The sequence below is a fragment of the Pipra filicauda genome, unplaced genomic scaffold, assembly GCF_003945595.2.
Source record: "Pipra filicauda isolate LSUMZ 115617 unplaced genomic scaffold, ASM394559v2 scaffold39_size4671491_pilon, whole genome shotgun sequence".
Lineage (NCBI taxonomy): Eukaryota > Metazoa > Chordata > Aves > Passeriformes > Pipridae > Pipra > Pipra filicauda.
In genome coordinates this window covers 3,998,419-4,023,609 of record NW_024104531.1, presented here as the reverse complement: position 1 = coordinate 4,023,609, position 25,191 = coordinate 3,998,419, and the positions used below count along the sequence as shown (strand labels likewise).

The 25,191-nt window shown below is 36.5% G+C and overlaps 1 protein-coding gene across 10 annotated transcripts in view; it reads right to left on the bottom strand.

Annotated features, from left to right (window-relative positions):
* The window catches only part of CTNND2 (catenin delta 2), a 631,056-nt gene that overhangs the window by 294,185 nt on the left and 311,680 nt on the right, over nucleotides 1-25,191 (bottom strand). For 7 of the 10 annotated variants that reach the window (XM_027724249.2, XM_027724246.2, XM_027724247.2 and 4 more), the window contains 3 exons: nucleotides 16,537-16,626; nucleotides 7,412-7,446; nucleotides 6,818-6,934 (listed from right to left, as the gene is read on the bottom strand). In XM_027724249.2, coding sequence (XP_027580050.1) covers nucleotides 6,818-6,934; nucleotides 7,412-7,446; nucleotides 16,537-16,626 — 242 coding nt within the window. The remainder of the gene's footprint in view (nucleotides 1-6,817; nucleotides 6,935-7,411; nucleotides 7,447-16,536; nucleotides 16,627-25,191) is intronic. The other 3 variants (XM_027724250.2, XM_027724251.2, XM_027724255.2) reach the window with 1 other exon arrangement.

Sequence of the window (25,191 nt, the reverse complement as noted above, 5' to 3'; positions counted from 1 at the left end):
ATGCCAAATTTCATCTCATTGAGTGTGTCAGCCATCTGACAGGTGGCAATTTCATAAACCAAGAGCTATAGGATGGAAAACACATAAACACACATCTTTTTACACATTCATTGTGTAAATAGTGCCTTTTTGTTTCAATCCATTTTCAGTATCTATGAATAAAGCAGCTGATAAAGGCTGAAAGGTTGAACAAGGAGTGCTCTTTCAAACTGGGACATCTGCTTTTGTGCTGAGTAAGGAGGATCTCTCTTATTACAAAAAATTGCTGAAACAAAAATGAATTAAGAGAACAAAATAAGAGTTTAGCCTATCTTTTTAGCCTCAGAATTAGACAGGTTATTTATGTGAAAACTATATCTGTCTAATGCAACATCTACATATAAGTGCATGCGATAAAAATAATCTGTTCTTGCAACATAAATCATTCTTCAGAGGAAAAAAATCAACGTCTAAATAAATGGTACTGCTACCTATTTGTGCTGCATTTGGGGCAAATAGTTTCAAATGACTAAAAGAGTAAATATATTGTGGAATTGAGTCCACGATTCTTCTTCCCCAGAAGGACTTAGACATCCTTAACTGTCTGCAATTCTGTCAATATGTAGCCTCAGTGCAGTGCACTATGAAATGGCCTTAGCCAAGAAGACGGTAATATTAAATCTACATTGTATTTATTCCCTTATCAGTGTGCTGGATTCTGCAATTAATCCTGAGCACCAGGACAACAGGGTCACAGATATAAATAAAATATATCCAGAAAATAGGAGGAAAAAAATTTGTCTGGAGTACTGAAAATGTTGGACAGGAAAAACTGCAATTCTGATATAAACCCACTTGTTTTTTAATTGAAATTTAACATGTAGCATTTAAAAAATATCAAGATATTTGGGAGAATGATCCAAGAGGCTTTTTGATACATGTCAATTAGAACTCTGTTGCTGCAGTCTGTGGTATTGATTCAGAGAGCAAAAAAGGAGGGTTGTCACATGAAGTGATTAAGCAAGTGAAAAACAGTGAAATGATTCTGTTTCAGTTAGAAACGTAAACAACAAAAGCTCCATAAATCTGTCCCATAATCCTTTGAAGACTGGTCTTATGCTCACTTTGTGGAAGATGAAGCAAAGGAAAAAGCATGAAAGATTTAAGTATAGATACCTTGAAGTAAAATTAGAGACTTCTAGACTAGCAGACATTTGAGCTTGTGGTTGAAGCTAGGAAAAAAGTGTCAGTGGATTTACTCAATAACCTCAGCAGTCCATCCAACCCTCCTTTTGCTAATACCATGACAGAAGAAAAAACCATTGCCTGTCTCCACCACTGTAGCCTGTAAGGATTCAGTAGAGACTGTAAGGACTCAGCATGTTCTGTAAGGATTCAGTGAGCTTCAGCTAATTATCATCTCAGAAATTGTTTTGATGATAGTATTGTGACAGTCCTCTAATGAGACATGGTAATGAACTACAGGGATAGGAGTACAGAGGAACTAGTAGAAGGGAAAGAAATATAGGACCCAGATTTTCCTCTCGTTCCACATTTATCTTACACTACCCATCTCTAAAATGCAAATTTACAAACATTGGCAGGAAAAGGTAGTTTGGTCTTAACGCTTGCTTAGAGGGCTGCAGTTTCTCTGTGTCACACAGGATGGACATCTAGAGGCCTCAGGAAATTCATCAGGACCTTTCCCACTTATCTGCAGGCCAGACTGAACCTTATCAAAGCTTAAAGACAAATGTTCTCAGCAACCACCCTTCTTCACTCAGACAGTTGTATATCTGTGTTTACCCTCCTTCCTTCCATGCAGCTTTCTACTTTTTCAATTGTTCTTACATATAATGAGGGGGAAGAAAGAAAAAAAAAAAACAAACAAACCCCCCCCCCCCCAAAAAAATCAAACAAACAAAAAAAAAGGAGGTGCATTAACTAGGTCATAAAAGGAATGGATCTGAAGTAGTTGTGTGATTTGAGACAGTGGTGCAGTGATGGGAAGGGGAGGAAAAAAATCTCTTGCTTCCTTTATCCCACATCTTTCCAAGATTTCTAATCTGAAATATTAATTTTTGGTCTCTACAATGCATACTCAGCCCTTGCACAGTCTTATTTTCACACATCTTTCCCCACTAAATTAAACAATTCCGCCACAAAAATACCTTTCCTGAGCTACAGCCACTGTTCAGTACTACTGTGTCTTAAGTCTAAAACATCCTGGGTGTTATCTCTGTCCTGACTAAAGTTTGTTCCTCTGCATCTTTCCTTGCCCAGTGATTTCAGGTCTTACGCTTACTGTGCATTCCCATCCCTATTCCATGACTCGTCTCCAGGGTCTTACATGTGATTACCTTGGCTCTCACGTCCCTGGTCTTTCCCTGATCCTATTTCAAGTGACAGCTACTTATCTTCATTTGTGCAAAAGCAGTATTTTCGAGTTCCCATTAGAGAGACATAATGGTGGAAGGCAGAAATATTTTCAGAGAGGAGCAGCCAGCCATGCTGCGTGTTACAGCAATGTAGAGCAGAGAGGAGAACAGATGGAGTGCCCTCACAGTAAGGCTGAGGAACCCGGCTGGTCCCTAGGACACACTGTAGCGAATGGCCTCTGACACTAGCAGCAGCCTGTACGTGCCCACTCTTGGGGGCTGAGGGTATGTGTGGACCACTGTAGTTCTGCTGATGACATCCCTGCAAACACTTAGGACAAACTGAACTCCCCTCTTATGCCACAAAAACTATATTATGTTTGATGTAAACTGGAGTGACACAATCTTGACAGATCTAGAGCTACATAAAGAGAAATCTCTGCAGTACGGGGAACTGGACCACTGAGGTGTAGGTTCATGTCTTATGTCAGATGCAGCTCCTTGCAAAATTCTGGAAGTTTCCTGACTTTTCATCTGTCACTTGTAACTGGAAACACATGGTTTGGGGAAGACAATTTATACTGGGTTGGGACAGAAGAAAGAGATGGGCAACAGTGCAGGAGCTCCCCTCAGCTGGATATAACCTTGTCCCAGGGTCAGCAAAACCACAGGAAGCTTGTATGAGAGCTCGCAGCAGTCACGAATCTGCCTGTCTGATAGTAATTTTAATCCACTGATCACTCTGCTTTCATTTCACCAAATTAATAAGAGCTTTATATATTTAAGGTTTTTTACATTTGCTGATTCACATTCAGTAAAGATAATTAGCGAGCATCTCTACTAGCAATACAGAACCCCTCCTGTGTAAGCCCCTTTCATGTGACTTGTCCCATTTGCCTTTTTTTTCATGGCTTTTATTTGCTACTAAAGGAATAGCACATGTGAAGTGATGTTTGAGATTTAGAGTATTATAGCAGCTGACTGCTACGTGATGACTTTTTAAAGCTAGGTCTGAGAAAATCAGAGTGCATGAAACCGAATCGTAAAGATTCTGACTACAGACACACTAATCCTCTACAAAGGCAGAGCTACTGATAGATTAACTCATTAGACTAGATGCACACTAGTCTAGATATTCAGAAAAAGAAGCTGTGGTTACATCCCTGGGCAGGTTTTCATATGATGATTTTAAAGATCTGCTTCAACTAGACTAGAACTGTCATGGCAGGCTGGAAATGCTCTCCTCAGAGTCAGTCTTGTTACTTAAAATACAGCTTTGCAGTCAAACTGCAAACAAGTAAACATAACTAAAATTGTCAAGTTAGGAGCTCAAAAGTTATGAAATGCCAGACTAAGTTTCCTTTTCTGAATTATCCCTCTTCCCCTCCTTTCTTGTCTTACATACAGTGCACAAAATGCAAAACTATTCAGTGTTTTGTAGCTGCCTCATTTTTTACTGCATGAGCTCAGGCCTCCATTGAAAAATGTCCAATACAAATTAAGAAAAACCCAGCATCCTGGTGGATTATTCTATGACCCAACATTTATTTCAGATGCATCACAAATAACAATTTTTGGAATACCTGTTAAGTGAGACATCTATATAGACTTCATTTTCTATTTGGAGATTGACAGGATTAAGAACAAAGGTGTCTATGAAATACAAATGCTGTGTGTGAGACATTTTCAGAGAGAGCTTTAAATTTCCTTTTGTATCACACTTCTTTTTTTTTCGATACTGTGCTTCCACAGTGTTCTGTTCTGTTTGTTCTCATCACACCTAATTGGGAACACCCAGAACAAAGCATTAGTAGAAGATACTTTTAATGTTTTCACAACTATAACATGAAAAATTTAGGACATGAAGGAGGGACACAAATTTTAAGTAAATATGAGATTTTTCTTTTCACTGAGTATGTGTGTTCTACTCATTGCTTAGAGAAGTCAGAAGCACTCTCCCCTCAGCTTCGGGGTAAATGAAGCATGGACAGAAAATGTACAAAATAGGGTATGATAATAATTGTTTTATAATGCAGTCATAAGAAATCTGAATTATGGTTTACAGACAGCCTTGACTTTGGTACTTTTGACACAATAACATTTTAACTGTCTGATGTGTTTGTGGTATTTTACTCTAAACTGAAAAAAGACCCCCAAAACAGAAAGAAAATCCAGTATATAACATCCTAATTGTATTTATTAGTGATTAGCAGAGATGCAACTGTTAGCTTTGGCATATAGATCTGATGCTTAATTAAAACCATGAACAGCAAATAGCAATCTAGTTTCATTACATTCTAGTTGTGCCTGAAGCAGTGGAATATAGGGCACTGTGACAAAAGGCTTCACAGATATTTCCTGACAATGAAAACCAAACTTGCAGCTCTTTATGGGGAAGCCTGCTCCCTTGTGAGCATGTGCTCCTGCCTGTTCTCTCCAAACCTATGTTTCTTAGGTACAGCTACTGTCCTGTCCATAATGCTATCACTTTTTCCTTTTCTCAACTGTCATTCTCATCACTCTGTGTTCCCTCTCTTTCCACCTAACTTCCGATCTCATGAACAAATCATTCAGCCAGGCAAACTCAGCTTTCAACACTCTGTCTGGACCTCCTGCTTCAACAAACCTCAGTTCCTCCCCTGCTGATGCCCTACACAATCCATCTCTGTTGCTCCTCTTCTCCATCACCGTTTTCCATTTGCTCATGTTCTTTATTGTTCTTTCTATCTATCTACATTCCTAGTTGTGTCTTAGCTTCTTGTGATACTCTCAAGAAATTTCTTTAGTACTAGTTTTCTTCACATACCCAGACTTCGCTCCATGTACTGGCTTCATCTTTCCCTAAGATTTTTTTCTTAGTTTCCATCTCTTCAGCCAGTTTCCCAACCAAGACAGCCCCTCTCTGCCTCCAACCTCCTCTATTGCCATCTAGCCAGTTTCATTTTTCTATCATAGAATCACATTTTGAAGGCAATCCTTATCATTCTAATCTTTTCTGTTTCTCCTCACTCACGAATGAAGAAAAAAACAGGGCTTACATTGTTTCATAATGTTTTCCCGATTTTGTTCAGATCAAGTAACATCTTCAGAGATGTCAATCACACAGACTGTGTTCAGATCAAGCAACACTGTAACAAAGATTTTAGTGACATTGTTGGCCCAGAAATCTTATGCACATGAGAAGTGAAAAATTTTCTACTGTCCCAGGATTGTCAGCTGTGAATTTTACTGCAAATCTTGTTTTAAAAGAATGAAAAATGTTCTGACAAATTAAAATTCTCCATGCAGTGTGTAATATCTTCCTCCTGTCACCTGATTACCACATTGCAGGTGATGACTTGTCATTGCTAGAGACGCTTTGCAGAAGGTGGATGTCATCAGCCTTTCCAGATGAAGGGGAGATTATCCCCTTTGATTTCAAGAAAACTGAATTTGGGCAGCCACCTCAAAAGATGTGACTCAGTCAGAAGGTACTAGGCAGCAGGGGATCAACTGAGCAGCGGAGGAGATGTAGAGCAATACCAGAGAAAACTGAAAAGCCAAGCCAGTGTCAGGAGCTGCAGTGGGAGTGAAACGAAAGTGGATATATACTTTGGCAGATGGGAACAGAGTACGAGATAGGAGACTGAGGAAAAGGAAAGAAATTAGGGAAGTAACCTGCTTTTTCATCATCTAGTGCTGTACCAGACAACAGACCTGTTAACACCTTGGAAAACTTTGTCTCAGTGTGACTCAGGAGCACAAGTGTTGGTAGATATCTTCTCTACAAATATGTTGAGTGGCAAGTCCCTAGTTCACTTTTGCTGTTGTTTGGCCTTGATTCGCTTCCCCAGTGGCTGGTCCTAGCCAAGAACCTATTGCATAATTCTGCAAATGGAATGGCTGGTAAATGACCAGTGAGCCAACCTTTGAGAAAAGACTTCAGCTTTGCCACAGCTGCCATTCTGTGCATCATCTTAAAAAGTTCATCTATTTCCATCTGTGTATCCACTAGAAAATTTTAGTCTTAAGGAGTATCAGGTACCTGGCCAAGTGGTTACAATGAGACATCAGAATTTCTAACAGCCACACACTATTTTTCTTTTTATTACTTTTGCACGGTCAAAAACTGCTGCTTGAAAGTTGCTTTTACGGTGGTGATGCTTAAGTTTTACGACATGACCTTAAAGTACAGTGCAGGAACATTATAACTACAAAATATTTTCCTTAAAATATACTCCATGTGGTTTGTTTGTTTGTTTGTTTGCTTGTGTTTGTTTTTCCTGAAAAATTAGCATCAAGATTCCCTCCATTACAAACAAACCCAAAAATTAACTTGCAAAGGCAAGGAAGCAAATTTAATTGCTCACAACTACATTGCCTTCTGCCAATATAAGAAAATAATCAAGAAAAACACTAAAAGACATGCATTCAGTTTTAAAGCATGAAATTTTCTAGAACACATATTTCTAGCAACTTACTTTCACTGGCTGAATAGTCCTGTGGATCGAGTATCCCTGACTCCTGCAGTGATCTAATACATGAGTCCACCAGCTCCAGACCAGTGGTGAGTTCATCTTCTATATCCTTCTGACCATCTGTGATAAAATTAATAACATGAAAATGTCAAAGAAGAGCAAAAGATAAAACCAGTTACAAGACAAATGGTAAAACCAGTGATATGTGACTAAGCATTCACAGCTGATGAAGGACTAGCTGACAGCAAGATCACACATTCAGAGGAGGCTGGCCATACTGAAAATTATGCCATCCTTTGGAAAACAGAATGAGAAAGTTCAGGTCTAATCTAAAGAAAACTAGAGACACATTTAGCAATGCCCCCTCTCAAAACTCTACGTTAGTTTCAGTGTTCTTTTTGTCAACCATAACAACTTTTCACAAATTTTGCCAGCTTTTAAGTAGAGTTTTCACAAACTAGCAATGAAAAAAATCCACATGTAAACAACAAAAAACCTCACATAAATAAATGGGTTTTCCACTCCATCTTATTTAGGAAAAAATGATAATCCTGAGAGAGAATATATGCAATACATATATGTAGATAAGTACATTACCTTGTGTTTGCCAGTGAAACTGCTCTTCTGTTGAACTGAAATAAGAAAAACAAAAGTTTTAATTTTTAATTAAACGATTCTGTAGTGTGCCATGAATATTTAGATATAAATCTATTCTGAAGGAAATGATTTAATAAAAGAACTGACTTAATAATAAACAACATACTTAAAATACATAATTTTACATATTTTTTTTAACAAATGACTTGCACAGCATTCACTCAGCAGGAGGGAAGAATCTTTACTTCTTAATCAAGAAATTTAAAACATATATATAGAAAATGCCCTCTTGGTCTTGATAGACAAACTACACTATTTCAAAGTAAAAACATGAACATACTTAGCTTTTTTGGATCCTTCCATTTGTCTGATTCTCCATTTTTATAGAGAAAACTATAAATGGCTTTCTCAAGTGAATAGTTACATGTGATTTCTAAAAGAAATTATGATTCCTGGTTCTACTGATGATTATGTGCATTTTTATATTATTCAAATGTGCAGCTAAGTTAATTCAATTGGCCTACACAAGAGAGTAAATTTAGATGTGTTTGTGCTTCTATGTACAAAGCACTTAAGCAACAGAAGGTCTTAATTTCAATATAATGAGCATGCACACTAGAGGATTGGTTAGGTAGGGTTTTTTTAATATAAAATGAATGATATATTAAAATGAATGATACAATGAATTATATATTCAATTAGGCAATGAGTACACGTTCCTAAAAGTTGTGTTCTCTTCATGCTTCAATATAGGTCTTTCTCACATGCCAAGAATACAAAAAGGATTGAAGTTACTCAATACTAACCATTCTTTTGATAACAGTGAGCTGATTATTACAGTAATGGTTAAAACATTTTTCTGTACATTTTACAAGATATTTACAGGGAAGAACAAAATTAACTGTCACATCCATCGGTTAAAAAAACAAAGACTGAAATTATTTTAACTTTTCAAACAACTATATTTATTTCTTTCTGAAGTTGAGAATAAATGCTATTTTTAATGAGTAAATGGATTTAAATCTTGAATTGTTTTCCCTTTTCCCAACAGATGCTGAATATCTTATGAATATGTGAATATACCTCCTAGTATCTATGTTCTGAACAGTAATAATGTAAATGAAATTAAATGCTTCTTTTTTGAGATCTAGTTTTACAGTAAAGAACTTGTGTTAATTATTTATCAGATTTGATAGTGCTAAAACAGAGAATAATTACCTAATACACATAAAATAGTTCTAAAAGGATTTTTAATTTCTAGGTGACATCATAAGTGCTAACCTGACAAATTCAAATCTATAAATCATCCTCAATTTCCAAATACCTATGATCTCTGGTTTATAGTGACTCACTGTAGTGAGATTTCATAGATTAAGAAAATAGTCCTTCAAGGAGACAGTCAACTAAAATGCTTGCAGTTCAAGTACACTGAAGTTAACAGTATTGAAGACAAACATTGCCAGAGTCCTCTGACAAAAAATAATAACTGCAAAGTTACTGGAATAAATGACTTTAATTTAAATTACCTTTTGAAATAGTGGGTGGTGGAGACTACAGACAGTTTTTGAAATAACACAATTTTAAATTCCTTTTGCCTGATTTTCAAAATCACTAAATAACTGCAGCTTCAGCTGACAAACTGGTACTTGAGACTGATCTTCCTTTCTGTAATTACCATAATCCATAATAAGTAATATATTACTTTCCACTATACAGTCCCTCTTCCAGTATCCAGATTTCTATGTGATAGATACCACCCCAACAGACAGAAAAAAAATGTAATGTCTCAGGTGGCATTCTGTCTGGCAGAATGAATTACTAAATGTTGCTGGCAAGAACACACTGAAGCCTATGCCACCTCATCCAAATCATCAAGAAAAGAAAATCAAGTCTGTGCATTAGAGTGAATTATCATTTCCAAGAATTCCAGCTTAGCCCTTTTTAAGCAGTAAACTTGTACAAAATGTAACTAAGTTCATTATGTTCAATGAATCACTTGTGGTTAATTAGTAGTGATCCCTAATATCACTCATCTGACTTCCATAGGAACATTGTAATGTATTCATATTAATCTTAGGATTGCAATAAATTTTTACTACATTTTAGCTTTTCAAGTTTGAATTACAGAATCACAGAAGATGCTGGATTGGAAGGGACTCCGTAAAGCATAGTCATGCTTCTCCTCATCACTACTGTAATGGTCTTTTAATAAATAATGTAACTCTTATAGTCAAGGTAACAGATCTACCAGCAAAACTTTTATCCAAACGCTACCTTCATGGTATATGTAGAATATGAAACAGGCTGCCAAGGGAAGTGGTGGAGTGACCATCCCCAGAGGTATTTAAAAGATGTTTAGATGTGGCACCTGGGGATATGGTTTAGTGGTGAACTTGGCAGAGCTAGGTTAACAGTTGGACTCAATGACTATAAAGGTTTTTTCCAACCTAAAAGATTCTACGATTCCCTATTAAAATTGTATTTGCTCCTACAAGGATATCAATATATTCTGGTATGAAAAGAGTGCTATTTTCCCTAGTAAAATTCATGATCTTTAGCTTTTGAACAATCCAGTATAGTTGCATACTAAGCTGCCATTTCTTAGTTAGAAACCAATGCCTCACCCTTGCAGAGAAACATCTAAAGGGTTTCCCTAGAAAAACTTTATTAGAATTTGCCATAGTTTAAATTTATATACTTTCCTTTTTTATATTGTTTACTTTTTTTTTTTTTAACTGAGCTTTTCCTGCTTTTGGCCTGAAAAATATTCTTGACTGAAGCAACCCGACGTGTCTGTGCAGGGAGCCTTTAGGCTGTCACAGAACTGTGCCAAATCTGCTCGAGTGAATAAAAGGGTGCACTTTTTTGTCCTTTCCTTTTAGATGTTTTCCAGCTTCACAAGAGATCAGTACAACTGACTATGCACTCCCATCAAATACATGAAAAGACAAAAAATAATAATTAACAGAGTACTCTCCTAATAAATTTTTCAGCAAAAAGTTTTTTGATTTATAGTTTTTCTAAAGAAAAAGTTTTAAATTCATTATCAACCACTTTTCTGCATATTCCTATGCCTCATTATATAAGTTTGCAAACTCTAGCATCTTTGACTGAGGAAGCTGAGCAATAAAATACTTAATCAAGATGTCCTGAAATATGGAAACCTGGACCCACCTTAAGAGTTTGAGGAGGGAATTTTAACCAGAGTTACACTAGTTTAGTATTAGAAAATACTAGCATAAAATATTAATGAGTTGAGAACTCAAACAAGTAGAATTATTACCTCCCTTAATTCAAAACCAGAAGAATAATTATGATTTATTTGCTGTATTCTTCCTTTATTATTGGTAATCGTTGCATCCTGTATCTACTTCAAATGTTTTAGGTACATAAGACTAACATTCTACTTAATTCTATTTGAGTGATATAAAGAATCCTCCATCATGATTCAACTACGCAAAACTTGATTCTTCTATACTTATATTGTCTTTGTAAAATAAGATGTGTTGAAGGAAAATCCCAGGGAAGCAGAATAATTTAAGAATGAGAAGATAATGCTAAAAACCAACCAACCAACCGAAACACTTGACTAAACAAAAAAAGAATATTGTTACATGTTTAGTTCTTAGTGTTAACCTTGAAGCTAATGAACCTGTGTTCTGTAAGGATGCACTACACTGTGCCTAAAGCTTTACTTTTAATAACCACCTATGCAATGAAATATTCCAGTAAAAGTTGGTTTACCTCCCTAGGCAAGAATGAGCAAAGTAAACATCCGCAGACTGGTCATCTTGATTCTGGCTGAACTCCCACGTTCCCATTTCTGCACACATGTAATAAAAGCACCAAAGTAGTGAGAAACCCTCTATGTGTGACGTTGCATATTAGGAGGGTGAAAGACAAATGAGCACAGCATGCTGCCGGGTGCTCGTTTTGGGGAACATCACTTGGGGAGCTCTACCTGCCTCTGCACAGCCAGGAAACATCAGAAACACAAAGCATTGTGAAAATGCAGAGTTTCTATAGCCAACAAAGGATGTCTGACTACTACCAGCATCTATTTACATCAAATTTATCCCTTTTCAGGCACAAAAAAAAAAGTCCCAGAAAAATCCCCACCTGAACTATAGTATGTCTATAAACAATCAACAAATCAGGTTTTAGAGAGCCTTCATTATTTTTTCCTGCACCTCAAGTCAAGTTAAAAAAGCATGGTAAGATGGGCTCTGTGGAGACAGCCAGCACCAGCAGAACAAGATGAGCTACAAAAGACCATCAAACACCTCTCTCCAGGATTTACAGGAGTCAAAAGCAGTTTTGGTGGCATACAACTGAATGCTCCAAGTGACACCAAAATACTGCTTTCCTGGACCATGCTCACCAGCCACATTTCTATAAAAATAACCAGAATCCTCATGGGAGATAACCCAGAGGTGGGGAATACTGTTCGGTGGAGGAAAAGCTGAGACATTCTCAGACAGCATTGCCATAGGGCCTGTACGAACACCCAAGGATTTACTTTCAAAGCAGGTGCTGGGGAGGAGCAAGGGTGCTTTGGACTCAGCTGAACTCCTAGAAATTGGAAGTGTGCCTGTGCCACTGGCAGCAGGAACAATGGTGGGGCAAAGTTACACCAAACCCCCAGCCCAACGTACGCATTTTTGTACCCTACCTTGTCACAGCAGTACTGCAGTATCGTTTGGGTTTAGTTTTAGACATTACATGTTCTAATGTGAGACCTGATTCCCTTTAGATGAATGCCTTGATAGCTTCAGAACCATTCAGTGCAAGGAGGTTCACCACACTGTACACACTCCTACCATAGTATTTATTATGCAGCCTGCAGAAATTCTCTTTTTTTTATCCCATGCACCAATATACATCAGTGCACATACACAGCGGGTCATATCATTAGGTTATTCAAGTCCTCTGCCTTAGTGCTCCTCAGAAAAACACCACAAAGAAACTCAGTTTTTGCTAAGATGGGATGTAAGTCTTCTTTTATTCACTGTCTCTGGCACACCCCTTAGTTTATCACAGAGCCTGCATACAGGCTGCCAGGGCAAATTCACACTTTCATATTCCTTTAATTATCCAAGAAATGTTTGTGTGCTTCTCCTTTGTGTGCATTCAGTTTACAGTTGTCATTCATTTTTTGAGAAAGTGCTATAGCTATCTGCTACAATGAAAAATATATCTTTTTATTGTTTTCTAAAACAATGAAATTATATCTAAAATAATTAATGAAATTACATCTAACGCTAATGTAGAAAAGGTATGAAAGGATTTTATGAGGAGTTTTATCAGCACATGATCTTTTCAATTATTTCTACAACGGAGCCACACAAACATTGCTGTATATAATTACAGGCAGATACTGGCTCACTGATTTTTAAATTGTTTTTATGGTTGAGGAAGGTGAAAGAAAAAAGATTCAGAAGCATTTCACAAAAAGCAAGGAGGCTGAAAAGTTAATATTCCATCTAAAGCAAAGGAGAAGCAGATTTTAAATCAGTAGTACACTTCAGGTTATCTGCAAAATAGTAAACAACTTTTAGTATCACCTACGTGGTAGAGAAAAAAGAAACAAACAACCTAAGAATATATTTTTACATTAAATAATCCCATGCAAAAGTACCAACCCTTAAATAAATTACCATAAGAAAAAAACCCACCTCAATAGCAACTTTTTGTTTGTGGTCAACTTAAAATCATTTCAAAATCTCTGACTTTAGTAGTCACTTACTTCACTTCTGTCAATGTGACATGCTAACTTCTCTCCAATATTTAATAGCACTCTATTAGTCAGCTGTGTTATCAACTTGGCTACCCTATCAAGAAGTCCTTTTGATGTTTCAACAAACCCCATCCAATCCCCTCAATGATCCTAAAAAATGTAAAAAAAAAAATCCAACAAACCAAAATAAAGAAACAATACACCCACATATTTTACTGATGACTGCTCTTTTGTACCTTGTGAACTTCAAACCGACTTTTAAAATGATGACGAAGTTCTTAGCTGTAGATGCCAGAAAACCATTCAGGTGGTTAATTCCCACCCTTATTAGAAAAGCCTCACTTCAAGTTCCTATGGGGAAAGAGAACTGTCAAATTTTTTCCCAGACAAATTATTGTTATTCCCTAGGTTTTAAAAAATCAATAGCAGAACTTTGTGGCTATGCTATGAAAGTTTTTTACTTCTTTTCAATGATGCAGGGAAATATCTGCAGCCAAATTTCCAGATAACTCTCAAATCAATGCTTTCCTCTGCATTTAATACTTGCAGAAATTTACAGACAAGATTTTTCCTTTAAAAACAAGTTTTAAACTGCTCCAGTCCTATTTATATTCAATTTCCCTACACTGATTGTGCTTAATAAAACTATTCTATTTCTTCTTATTTAAATGTGATTTAAAGTTCAGGTGCTACATCACTAAGAGCATTATTTAAGTATGGAGCATGCACTGAAAGCCAGTAGCAGTCTTGCATTCCACAAAGTCACTGCTTAAGTACTTGCAATAGGGGCAGCAAAGGCTGTTACTTAATGGACAGAGCATAACACAGTCTGTTTCCCTGAAATCTTTGACCATTCCTCCTGAAATTGTCTACAATAGTATCAATTATACTAAATTTATTTTGTTACTGAATTCAATTCACACAGACCAACCCCCCAAAACCCATTTACTTTAGTTTTGAATGAATTTAGCCACCTAGAGACAGAACACTTGCTACTGAGCTTCCAGTACCAGCCAGTTTCCTTTAGTTCCAGTTCTGCAGACAGTTATTGGTGTAACAGTGAACACAGAGAATCCTTTCACAGTGGAAGCCTGTGAAGCTTTACTGTTCCAAGGAAAAGAATTTGCAGGGCAATATGTATGTGCTGTATTTTATTTAACTTTAAACTTGGAAGCAATAACAGCATTAAGGAAACAAGTACTATGTGATTGCCCTGTTCTCAATCTTCCCTTGGTGTCCATTTCATGCCTCTATGTATTCTGGACAGGATACTGGGCTAGATGGACTCCAGTTCTGAATCAATACAATCACTCTTTTATTTTTATTTAGAGAAGCTAATATCAAACCAAATTACTTAATTTTGTAATTTATTATTATTAATTAACTAAAAAAAAAGGATATTGGTACACAAAAAGAAGGAATTAGCTCAAGGCTGGATTTCTGCTAATAATAGTTCTTTCTGTTTGCTTCAAACCTATTTTTATTTGAGAAAAGAGCTCATTTCCAAAAATTAGGAACCTATACCGGAGCACGTTAGGAATAGAATTAAAGAATTTCAGTTTCAAAGGACCTAAAAAGACCATTGAGTCCAACTGCCCAACCACTTCAGGGCTGACCAAAGGCACTGTTCAAATGTCTCTTAAAACCCTGACAGGCTTAGGGCATTGACCACCTCTCTAGGATCCTGTTCCATTGGTTGACCGCCAAAATGCTGGTAAAAAAATGCTTCTTGATGCCCAGTCTGAATCTTCCCGGCTGCAGCTTTGAACTGTTCCCAGGTGTCCTGTCACTGGATCCCAGGCAGAAATGCTCAGTACCTCACTCTCCCCTCAGGAAGCTGCAGAGAGCAATGAGATTGCTGCCCAGCCTCCTTTAAATTTTAAATTTTGCCACTTCTCCACAATACAGGAGTTTCGATAGCAGTGTACTATGATATTCTTTCAGTCCCAGTGCTAGTATTTGGATCTGATCCAAACCAAACAAGTACCTAAAATAGTATCTGGAAAGAACTTAAGTGCTCAAGAAATGAATCAGAAATAGAAATTAGAGAAATCAATAATGGAGAGGTAGAATCCTCTCTGCCCTGAGGCAACTGAGCAGACTGCTGCCTAAATCCCAGCACAGTCTATCAGTACCCATAAAACTGTTCTTCAAGCATGCCTTATTGACAGCATTGCACAGAAAGTATGATCATGGTTGTCATGCTTTAAAGAAAACAGTACAACACCCTGAAAGATAAAATGAGGTCTACTTTCTTCTTTCTCTCCTCCCTCTTACCCCAACAGCTCAGCTATTAAAGCACTTGTGCACAGTGTGATAGAACTAGATATAAAAATTTATTCACTTGTGAGAAATAAAAGCAGTATCTAAGTTGAATGTAACCATCAGGCTATTCCCTGTCTTTTCTGTTGAAACCTCAGTCCTGTATAGAAAATGACACAGTATTTTAGGTAAGAAACTCCATTATAAAAGACACCACCACGGTTACCTTCTCTTCGCATCGAGTTTTGAAAGATTTCTTCAGAGAAAGAGTACGGACCGTAGCACTCATATAAGGAAAGGCAGTTTCTCAGTGGAACAGAAAAAGCTACTGAAGATCAAGGGCTGAGAGTGAATTTCATGTAAGGTACCTTAAACAAACTGGCCAGTTTTTTGACGTTGGGTAAGAAACATTCAGTGAATTGAGATCAATTCTTTTTTGAGGCACGTAGTTCCCTATGCATTATATTACTACTATAGGAACTTAATTCAACCCATGGAGACAGTCACCTAAAAATAAGCATTACAACACACCTTTTCAGTATCTTTTTGGTTCTGGTCTTTGGTACCATAATATTAATTTGCAAATAAATATGGCATAATATAAATGAAATTCCTTTAAGGAAATCCACTTCTGTACATGAATATTGCAGTAGTTGCTCCTGGGATACCTTACTGCTAGAGTAGGTAATAAAACACACTAGGAACACGAAGCTCCTCATCTTCTCAATATCAACAAACTGCACAAGGGTACCCCTTAAGAAGACTTAAGCCTTAACATGGAGATCAAGCCAAGCACCACATGCTGACCATTGTTTTAGGTAAATTATATAAAGTATGATCACACTTTTATATGACTATTTCAGCTACAGTATTTGTTCTGTGTTGTCCCTGGTAACTAAAAGAAAGTGATTTTCTCTAGGTTTTGAGGGGATGATTCATTTTAAATTCAGCACTTCCTTAGGGAAATAATGCAGACAGAAGCCAGACGCCTCTATCTTGAAGAAAGTGTATTCCATGCAGGAAATTCCCAGTACACACACACAAAGCATGTCTTTCTGTGAAATCACACATCACAGCCCTTCCCAGTTCTTCTCCTCTACAGACTCTTCACATTAGCTTTACTCACCTCCTTCCAAGAAACCCCCCTTCACAGGGCTCTTCACCTTCTCTTTCCATGTAAACAATTCTCTCCTTTTCTTTCCATTCCTTCTCCCCCCTACAGAAAAAAATACAGAGCCAGGATGTTTCTTCATTCTACTTAGCTAATGGTTTTGCTACTTCGTTTCCTGCAGCTTATGCCTGTTGGGGCCAGATGCAAACTCCTACTGCACCTCCATAGTGGCATAAAGTCCTCCATATAACTAACAGAGAATATTCTTAACGTCAATCTATTGTCTGAATTTTGACAATTGACATATCATGCAAGAGACTGCATGATAGTCATCTATACCTTATATGTATGTTGTCTTTTATTTCTGCATTCTTCACCAGATGTGTGGACATGAAACATTGCCACAAAACAGGAGAAGATTCTGCAGGAAGCAGGAAAGATTTCGTTGATCATTTTAATGGGAGGATTAAGTAAACGATTTGAGGTGTACACTTAAAAAGCTGAGTTTAATAGATGTTCAAAAGACTGTTTAAAAGATTATTTTCTGTTGAGAGGAAGGAGGAATAATCATAGGGTAAGTTAGGTTTGAATGACTTCTGGCATCATTTGGTCTGGTCCCAACTTAAAGCTGGGCTAACTTCAGAATTTGTTTAGTTAATTCTCTTTTTTTAAGAGAGAAAACAAAATCTGATAGAAGATGAAATTAGAAGAGTTTGGTGAATTTAGATGAGACAATCGAAGTCTGAGAAGGGAGTACAAGTGGCTTTTATAATGTTGCAAGGCTAAAAACTGGGAGAAAAAGAAATAGTCAGGGGAAGCTCACAGGTGGGACAAGAACAAACAAGTTCATACTAGTCATTGAAATTTTTGCTGGAACTTAAAAAAATGTATTGAAACATCACGGAAACAGCCAATCCCCAGTCCCATCCAATTTGAGCTGAGGTGGCAAAACTATACTTGTTCTGCTCTTAGAAGGCTGTTTGGTAAGTTTATTAGAAAGAGCTGATGTTAATTCCAGTTTTGAGGAACTGGACTACAGCTCAGGATGGTGCCTCCAGTTCTGTATTTGAAATAACCTTAATCTGTGATGCTGATGACTTGGAGATTGTTACAGAGTAGTATACACATAACTGCATAAGTTAATAACTGATACCACCAGAAACACCAGGCAATACAGAAACACAGGTTTGCTAGAAGCAGTACCAAGAATCACATATGCAAGAAGTGATAAGTGTTAAATTTACATTTCAGTGCGTGAACATAAAGGCAGCAGAAAATTATTTCATAACCTAAAATGTTAGATGAATGTAAAGGTAATTGGGCCTGTTAGGTGGGTGCTAAGCAGCTGGATCAACCCATGAACAATTGGTAGTGATTTATGATTATAAGCATGGGAGTGAAATTTCTTATTTGTAAACTGTCTGTTTGCATATAGAGTTGACAAATTATCCAAGTAACTAAAATGGCACATGGTAATAACAGCTATTTAGCTATATGGATCACCTTTAATCACACATTTATTACTGAAAACTACTAAAGTTATATTAATGTGAGCTGACAAAAAACAAACATAACCTTCAGACAGATTTGGAGCTTTGCTGTAAGCAGATTCTTTTTATTCTGGCTTTTTCCACCACTAAGGCTCAGAGGGGAAAATGAGAATCAGATCCCTATGAAAATCATAGTTTTTCCATTATTCATTGCCTACCAGAAGAAATACAACACAGGAGACATTACATATGTAAAACCAGGTTCATAGGTCAGAACATTTGGTAAAGACAGATGTAAAAAATACATTATATTTTTTAAATTGTGTGCAACCATTAAAGAGAATATTCCTAAAGAGTAAAAGGATATCTTCATAGAATTTTGAAGAAAATATCTTCCAGATATCATACTAGTAATACTGAAAGCAATAATATTTTAATCATATTTATTAGAAGAATATTACAATACAAAATGTTGGGAAAGTTACTTGATAACCAAACCAATAATTTGAAATTGTTTTGTTAACAAAAGGATGAAATCATCTTTCTACTTAAATAGAGACACCCAGAACATGAAGTTTCACAAGATAAATATTGAATCTTTTAATCTTGATATATGTACATAATCCATGCATTTCAATATTGAATTAAAACTTGGCAAGAGAACTTTGTGATTTCCCGATCCTTTGTGTACTCATGAATAACAAAAGCACACGTCTGAACTTCCAGATTATTATTCCTTTAAGCTGCCAAAAAGACCATCTTTCTCCCCACGAACTTGAGAGACCAAAGCCGAGAGTAAATGGGACAAGTAGTGAAAGTTGCTTGTTACTGAATTATTGCAAAATTTTCCAGTGCAAATGTGTCCCTAACGTACTCGAAAAGTGATTTCACAAATATTACAGGTTCTCGTGTTGAAAAAGAATGCAGGAGGCTTAGCTATATGCTTTTATCTCTTGTAAAAATTTAAGAGATGAGTTTATCTGTCACTTATGGCACCACTAAGTTCATATCTCAGAACCATTTAATAGAAGAATTCAACTGCTGAGATAGCTTACTTGTGAAAACCAAATTCTACCTACTGCAATCTCAAAGCACTTCAAATTAGAAAAGTTGTAACACTCTAAAGTGTTAAGATTGGGCAGTGATCCTCATTCTGCTCAAGGGGCCATCTAGTACTTTCTGGAGGGGCTGCATAATTATGCAGAAAAATGTTAAACTGTATTAGGTTAAATAAAAGCACTAATTTTCTCTGCTGACTCTGCTGAAAAACCAGACGAGGGAAATGAAACACAGATCTCAAGTAACTACTGAGCTTTACATTGGCAGATACAATCCTTTAAAAGTCCTTTGTTTTGGTGAAAAGGTTGCTGAACCATAGGAAAATTGAGTTCTTGGCCACCTATGCAAATCCCTCTCTAGGATGCCTCAACATCACTTGTTCAAAACAATTCATTAAAATTCTTTCTTTCCCATGCCTGGTAGGCCCAGAATTCAGTTAGTTTTCACAACAGCTCATGCCACTAAGTAATACTTTTCTCTTTGTGCCCATCCTAATCACATGTTCCGTGATCAGAAATATTACATATATATAAAATAAAAGTTACCAGCTTTGCATTTATTTCAGCTTTCTTTTCTCTATTTACACTAAATGAAATTTTGAGGGGTTCTCAACTGAGTTATCCGATAATTTCACTAACTCTGCAATCTCTTTCTCTTCAAATATCTTAATCTAGGTTTAAAAGCTGATTGTAAAATTGAGAATTTTATATTATTTCTTCAGTGCATCTTGGAAACAGTCCAATCAAAAAGCTAAATCTGTTCTCACTGGCAAAAAAGAGCTAATATGAAAAGCGAGGAAACGGATTTTTTTTTTTTTTGTCCGTGAATATGAATCACATAAAATCTGTTCTGGATTTAACAAAATTAATTTCTCACAGTATAGAAATGCTAAAGCTCATGGTTGAAAACAATAAGTTTGCTTAAGAAAACAATGATTTTGTGGCCATTTTGAGGAAGAACAGTATTTGCAAGTGAGTTTAAGGGCAGTCAGTGTCAAAAGCAGGGACATATTCTTACTCCTTATCATGTAGCAAAAACCCCAGCTCAAAGGAGGGTCAATGAGCACTAGCTGGGAGGTATTACTCATTTTCCATTGTTAAAACTGTATCCAGATCATAATGGTTTTTTCATTTTAAAGAATACAATGAGTATGCAAAAAGCTTATAAAGAAAACATGAAAAGACCACTGCTAAACAAAATTTTGAGAATCCCAATTTCAACAATTTTTTGTACTGAACGGTATAGTTCAACAAAACTCTGTACAGGACAACTGGATAGTTTTGACTTCAATACTCACCAGCTCTGCAGTTAGGATGGATTGGAACAGAAGTGATCTCTACAGAGAAAAACATTATATCTGCCCTGTTTTCAATAAGAATGGTGTTCTTCTCAGGGATCATGGTTAAGGAGAATTTGCATAATACAGTATTCTCTACATCTCATGATGCACTATATCATCCCCAGTCCAAAACTGAAGTAAACAGAGGTAATCCCAGATTTTGTTATTCTATTAGCTGGGGGTTGCAATTTCTAAACAGACATTACAAAGTAATGTAATTATTTAAGAAAGCAGGAAAAAATCAAAACCAACCGCAACTCAAGCCTAGGCTGACTTCCAGAGGTAAAAATCTGCTAATTCAAATTGAAATGGTTGAAAGGAAAAGAAGTAAATGCATTTGATTTTATTAAGGTGTCACGCAGCACATAATTTCTTTCACAGAGTAAAAAAAGGAAAAGTAGATCTAATATATCTGGAATTCCATTGGGCATTTAACCCATTATCAGATGACATTCTCAAGTTAATAGCTTCAAAACTAAAGTGAGAAACAGTACAAGATTCGAACATTGGGCATAAAAAAGGCCAGACAAGAGACAACTGGTGGTGTTAAACTGAAGCTAAGCAAGAGGGAAACAATGCAAAATTAGTCAAAAATCAGTCTTGGGGGAATACAGTTTTTCAGAGTAGCATATAAGACAAATTCAGCCAGTTTAAAAATGAGGCAAGATCAGTACCTGAAATGTATTAAAGAAGTTTTCCAATATCAGATAAGATTGGACTTCTTGTTTCTCAGGTTAATTCCAGCCTCATCTTACCATGAAGTGGCTTTAATTTTTTCAGGAAATTGTTTCAGGAGATTGAAAACTATCTGCATTCTCCTTGTGCAAGTACTTTTTTTTTTTCATAATAAAAAAAAAAGGAAATTGCTTTTGACCAGGTCACTAAAAAAGTAGAAATTTTGAAAATACTTTATAGTCATCTAAAAAATAGAATTTATAATAACAATACATCTTCAATTACTCATAAATAAGTCTTTAATTAACTTTTCCATAATATGCTGCCAATAATATAGTCAAATGGAGAGATATTGAGGAAAGGTTTATTATAATTACCACTACATGCATAAAACATTAACTTAAAGCATTATTTGGTCCAGTACATTTGTTAATTTCTATTTCACATGGAAACTTTTTCTGTAACTAAAAGAGAAAAAAATAGGATAGCAAAAGAGTAGACACAAAGCTACATTAGAAACATAGACATTTGTTGCCATAAGCACCACAGTATATGAACATGTTCCATCTGCACATTGCAACATATTTTCATCTTTCAAGATGACAAATACAAGTCAGTTTTAATTTCAGATTCCAGGCTTCAAGGAAAATAGATGCCTCTAGTCTCAGAAAAAGCAGCTCTTCATCTATGCATATGTACATATATGTATACATGCACAGAGGTACTCAGACATAGCATTGACCCATTTGAGTAAAACAACAGCATCATAGAACAGACCTTACAGATAATCTAGTTCCAACCCCCCTGCTATGGGCAGGGACACCTTCCCCTAGACCGGGTTGCTCAGAGGTCCATCCAGCCTGGTCTTGAACACTTCAAGGGATGGGGCCTCCATAGCTTCTCTTGACAACCTGTTCCAGTGCCTCATCACCCCCACAGTAAAGATTTTTCTCCTAACAACTATTTTAAATCTCCAGTCTTTTAGTTTAAAACCATCCCCCCTTGTAGTGTCACTATCTGCCCATTTAAAAAGGTGCTCTCCCTTTTTTTATAAGCTCCCTTTAAGTACTGAAAGGCTGCAAGGAGTACTTGAAAATCATGTATCTATGTACTAATCTTTATATTAAATCTAATGTTATATATGTATATATTTAAGAGCCTGAAACAAAATTTGGCATTTATAAACATTCAAATGATTTCTTAACATACTTATTTACAAAAGTTGGTATTTTAATCATCATGATGTCAATATCATTTTGTAGCTATTCATATTCTATCTAAAACTAAATACTACTAGGCAAATTGCATGTAAAGTTTAGGTGAGGCACATTAATTGTGGCCAAAAGTTTTCTCTCCTATTTTTCTTAAGTCACTGTTTTCACCACTGACATAAAAATTTACAAACATGTTATTCTGCAGCACTATAAGTCCAAAACACCTTTAACGTTTCCATATTACATGTAAAGACTGCCTTCTCAGGATTCACATGTGCTATGAATTCTGCTTTACGCTAGCAGAAGCACTTTCAAGAATTAATGTATAATGAAAATAGCCTACACAAGAATACAGGTTCCACTCCATCACTGAGTGACTCCTCCGTGTGCCAAGTCAGTGCCAGGCAGCTGCAGACAGAGCTGGAGACATTGGTAAGAGGTGAGCTCTGTGTGACAGCCAGCACTGTCACCTGCCTTGTTAACAGGTGACCTGGTGCTGGGCAGAATCCAAAAATACCAAAGCACATGAGTGAGCATATCAGCTGCAGTAAGGAAGAAGGATCAAGGATTTCCCAGTATATCTACATGAGGAAAAATTCCTCTACGGCAGATGGTGTTTGTAGAAATGGTGGCTTGACTGCCTAGTAAATTCCTGTCCACCCCAATCCAAAACAATAGGGTCCTCTGAGAGAATTCCAATGTTGCTGCTAACTGCACCTGTACTCAAAGAGCTATATTTCTGAAAGCATTTAACATGAGTTATTTGGGGTTATTTTAGATTTTTTTCTGGCTCCTTTTTTTTTAGAACTATTTTCCCCTCCTCCCATCTCTTGCCTATTACAAAAAGCATTAACTGAACTTATGATGAGACCAAGCACACTGGAATCTCAAATACTATTTATCCAATGAATAAGTATATTTATCACAAAAAATTAATGTATCCTTTTATTTCGTCCTAAACAGATTTTAGGTTCAGATTTTACTCAAATCAGTAGGAGGTGAAGAAGGTAGATTACTACACAAGTGAGGTCGCCCATAAAACATGATAGTAAAAATGTTGATACATTAAGTAACTTGAATCCAAATATATGAAGCAGGTATATTTTGAGTATGTCAGTACTTACATTAGACACATAAATTTGACTTCTGTATACTTAGAGTCAATGCAGCTTGTAAAAAAACAGGTGGTCTGTTCTGGTTTGTACAGTGTGCTCAGCACTACTGTCAGTGTCCTCCTAACCAGGACATCATAAATAAGAAGGCCAGGCCTGGTTGCATTTAAAATCCAGCCTCAAACTGTATTGCACACAGGAAAAAATGAAGGTGAATGTAACCTCCATTTTTGCTTTGAAATTGTGAAAATATAACCTGGAATCACTGAGTCAGCACAAACAGCAGGCCATGATACCATCTTCTCAAGGTTGAACTACATTTTCAGTGACATTTAAAAGGAAAGGGTTCTTTCAACTTCTTCTTCAGCAGAGGGCAACAGGACACATGTGGCATCACTTGAAAGGCAACTGAAACTTGTGACAACAAGCCTACCTTCAGTGCAATTCACTCTTTAGAGCTCTGACACAAGGTATGCATGTGACAGATAGGGCAACCTTTCTCTCAGCTGCAGAACAGTCTGCCAAGCACAGACATGTCATTACCTAAAGTGAAGGGCTATCTGACATAAGATGGCCACCTTCCCTTTCTTCCTTCAAGCTCTTTATAAGTTTATATCTGAGCAAAGAATAACCTAAGACTTCTAGGGAAAAAAAAATTAAATTCATTCCTTGTCAGTCTATAACTTGCTCAGGACATTTGACATAGTTACCGTGTGTGGTAAATTCAACTTTATGGGGGTAGTGGACCTCACAGTTATTCTCAAGTTTTCACTTTCTTCCACAGGCTCAAGCTTATCTGTTAACACAAATGAATCTGTGACCTATTATCTTATGAAAGCCTTGACCACCCGAGTGACTCTGTAAAAAGCCCTCACCTATGATGATAGGGATTATACTCGCCCTGAATTTACCCTTCTTTCTCTCCATATCCCCAGTTGCCCTAATCCTATTTTACATCTTAAATGCCCCTGGGAGGAATGTCCAACTGTCAGCTTCCTTATTGCTCTACTGCAGTGCATGTTGCCTGTATCTCAACTAACTGCATCAGAGCCATCAACCAAGGGTGACCACAGCACATATATTCCACTACTGCCAATACTTTCCTTAGCCTATCACATTTACTTCAAATAAATTTCCATTTCCTTCCTGTTCAATGACAAACTGAACGTGGATAAAATGTTCTGCATTAGAGTGTCAAATAATAGTGCTTTCCTTACTTGAACTTTTCTCAGGCAAATAGAGCAATAAAGGGTCAGCACAGCTTTGTTGGTCCCACTTGTGACATATGAACCAGCAGCTGGTCAACTTGCCAGCCATACTCTTTGGTTATGAAAATCACAGGCTACTAAACCTACCAGACAACTATTTTCCCTACAAATTGGTCACATCTATGTAGCAAGTTCTAGACGTACTTACAGGAGGAAAAATATTTGAATAATTCTATAAGACTAGAATATAGTGCAAACAGTAGCTAAGAGGTTTATTTTGGTTTCATTTATTGATTTATTTAATTTATGAAGCTACTATCACTGCATACATCACAGTATGAATAATATTTAAAATTAATTTCACCTTATAAACATTCTAGGAATAAACTATTTTTTCTCTCCTTCTCTGACTTCCAGGTTTAAATTTTAGTCCACCATTTTATCAATTTTCAGCTTTAAGGTTGTGAGTAATACTTTGATTTTTATACAATTGGATAACTGGATCCACAGCTGTCAGGACAATTATGGCCAAGACCTTTTTAGCCTGAACAAAGCTACAGAAATGTTTAAATA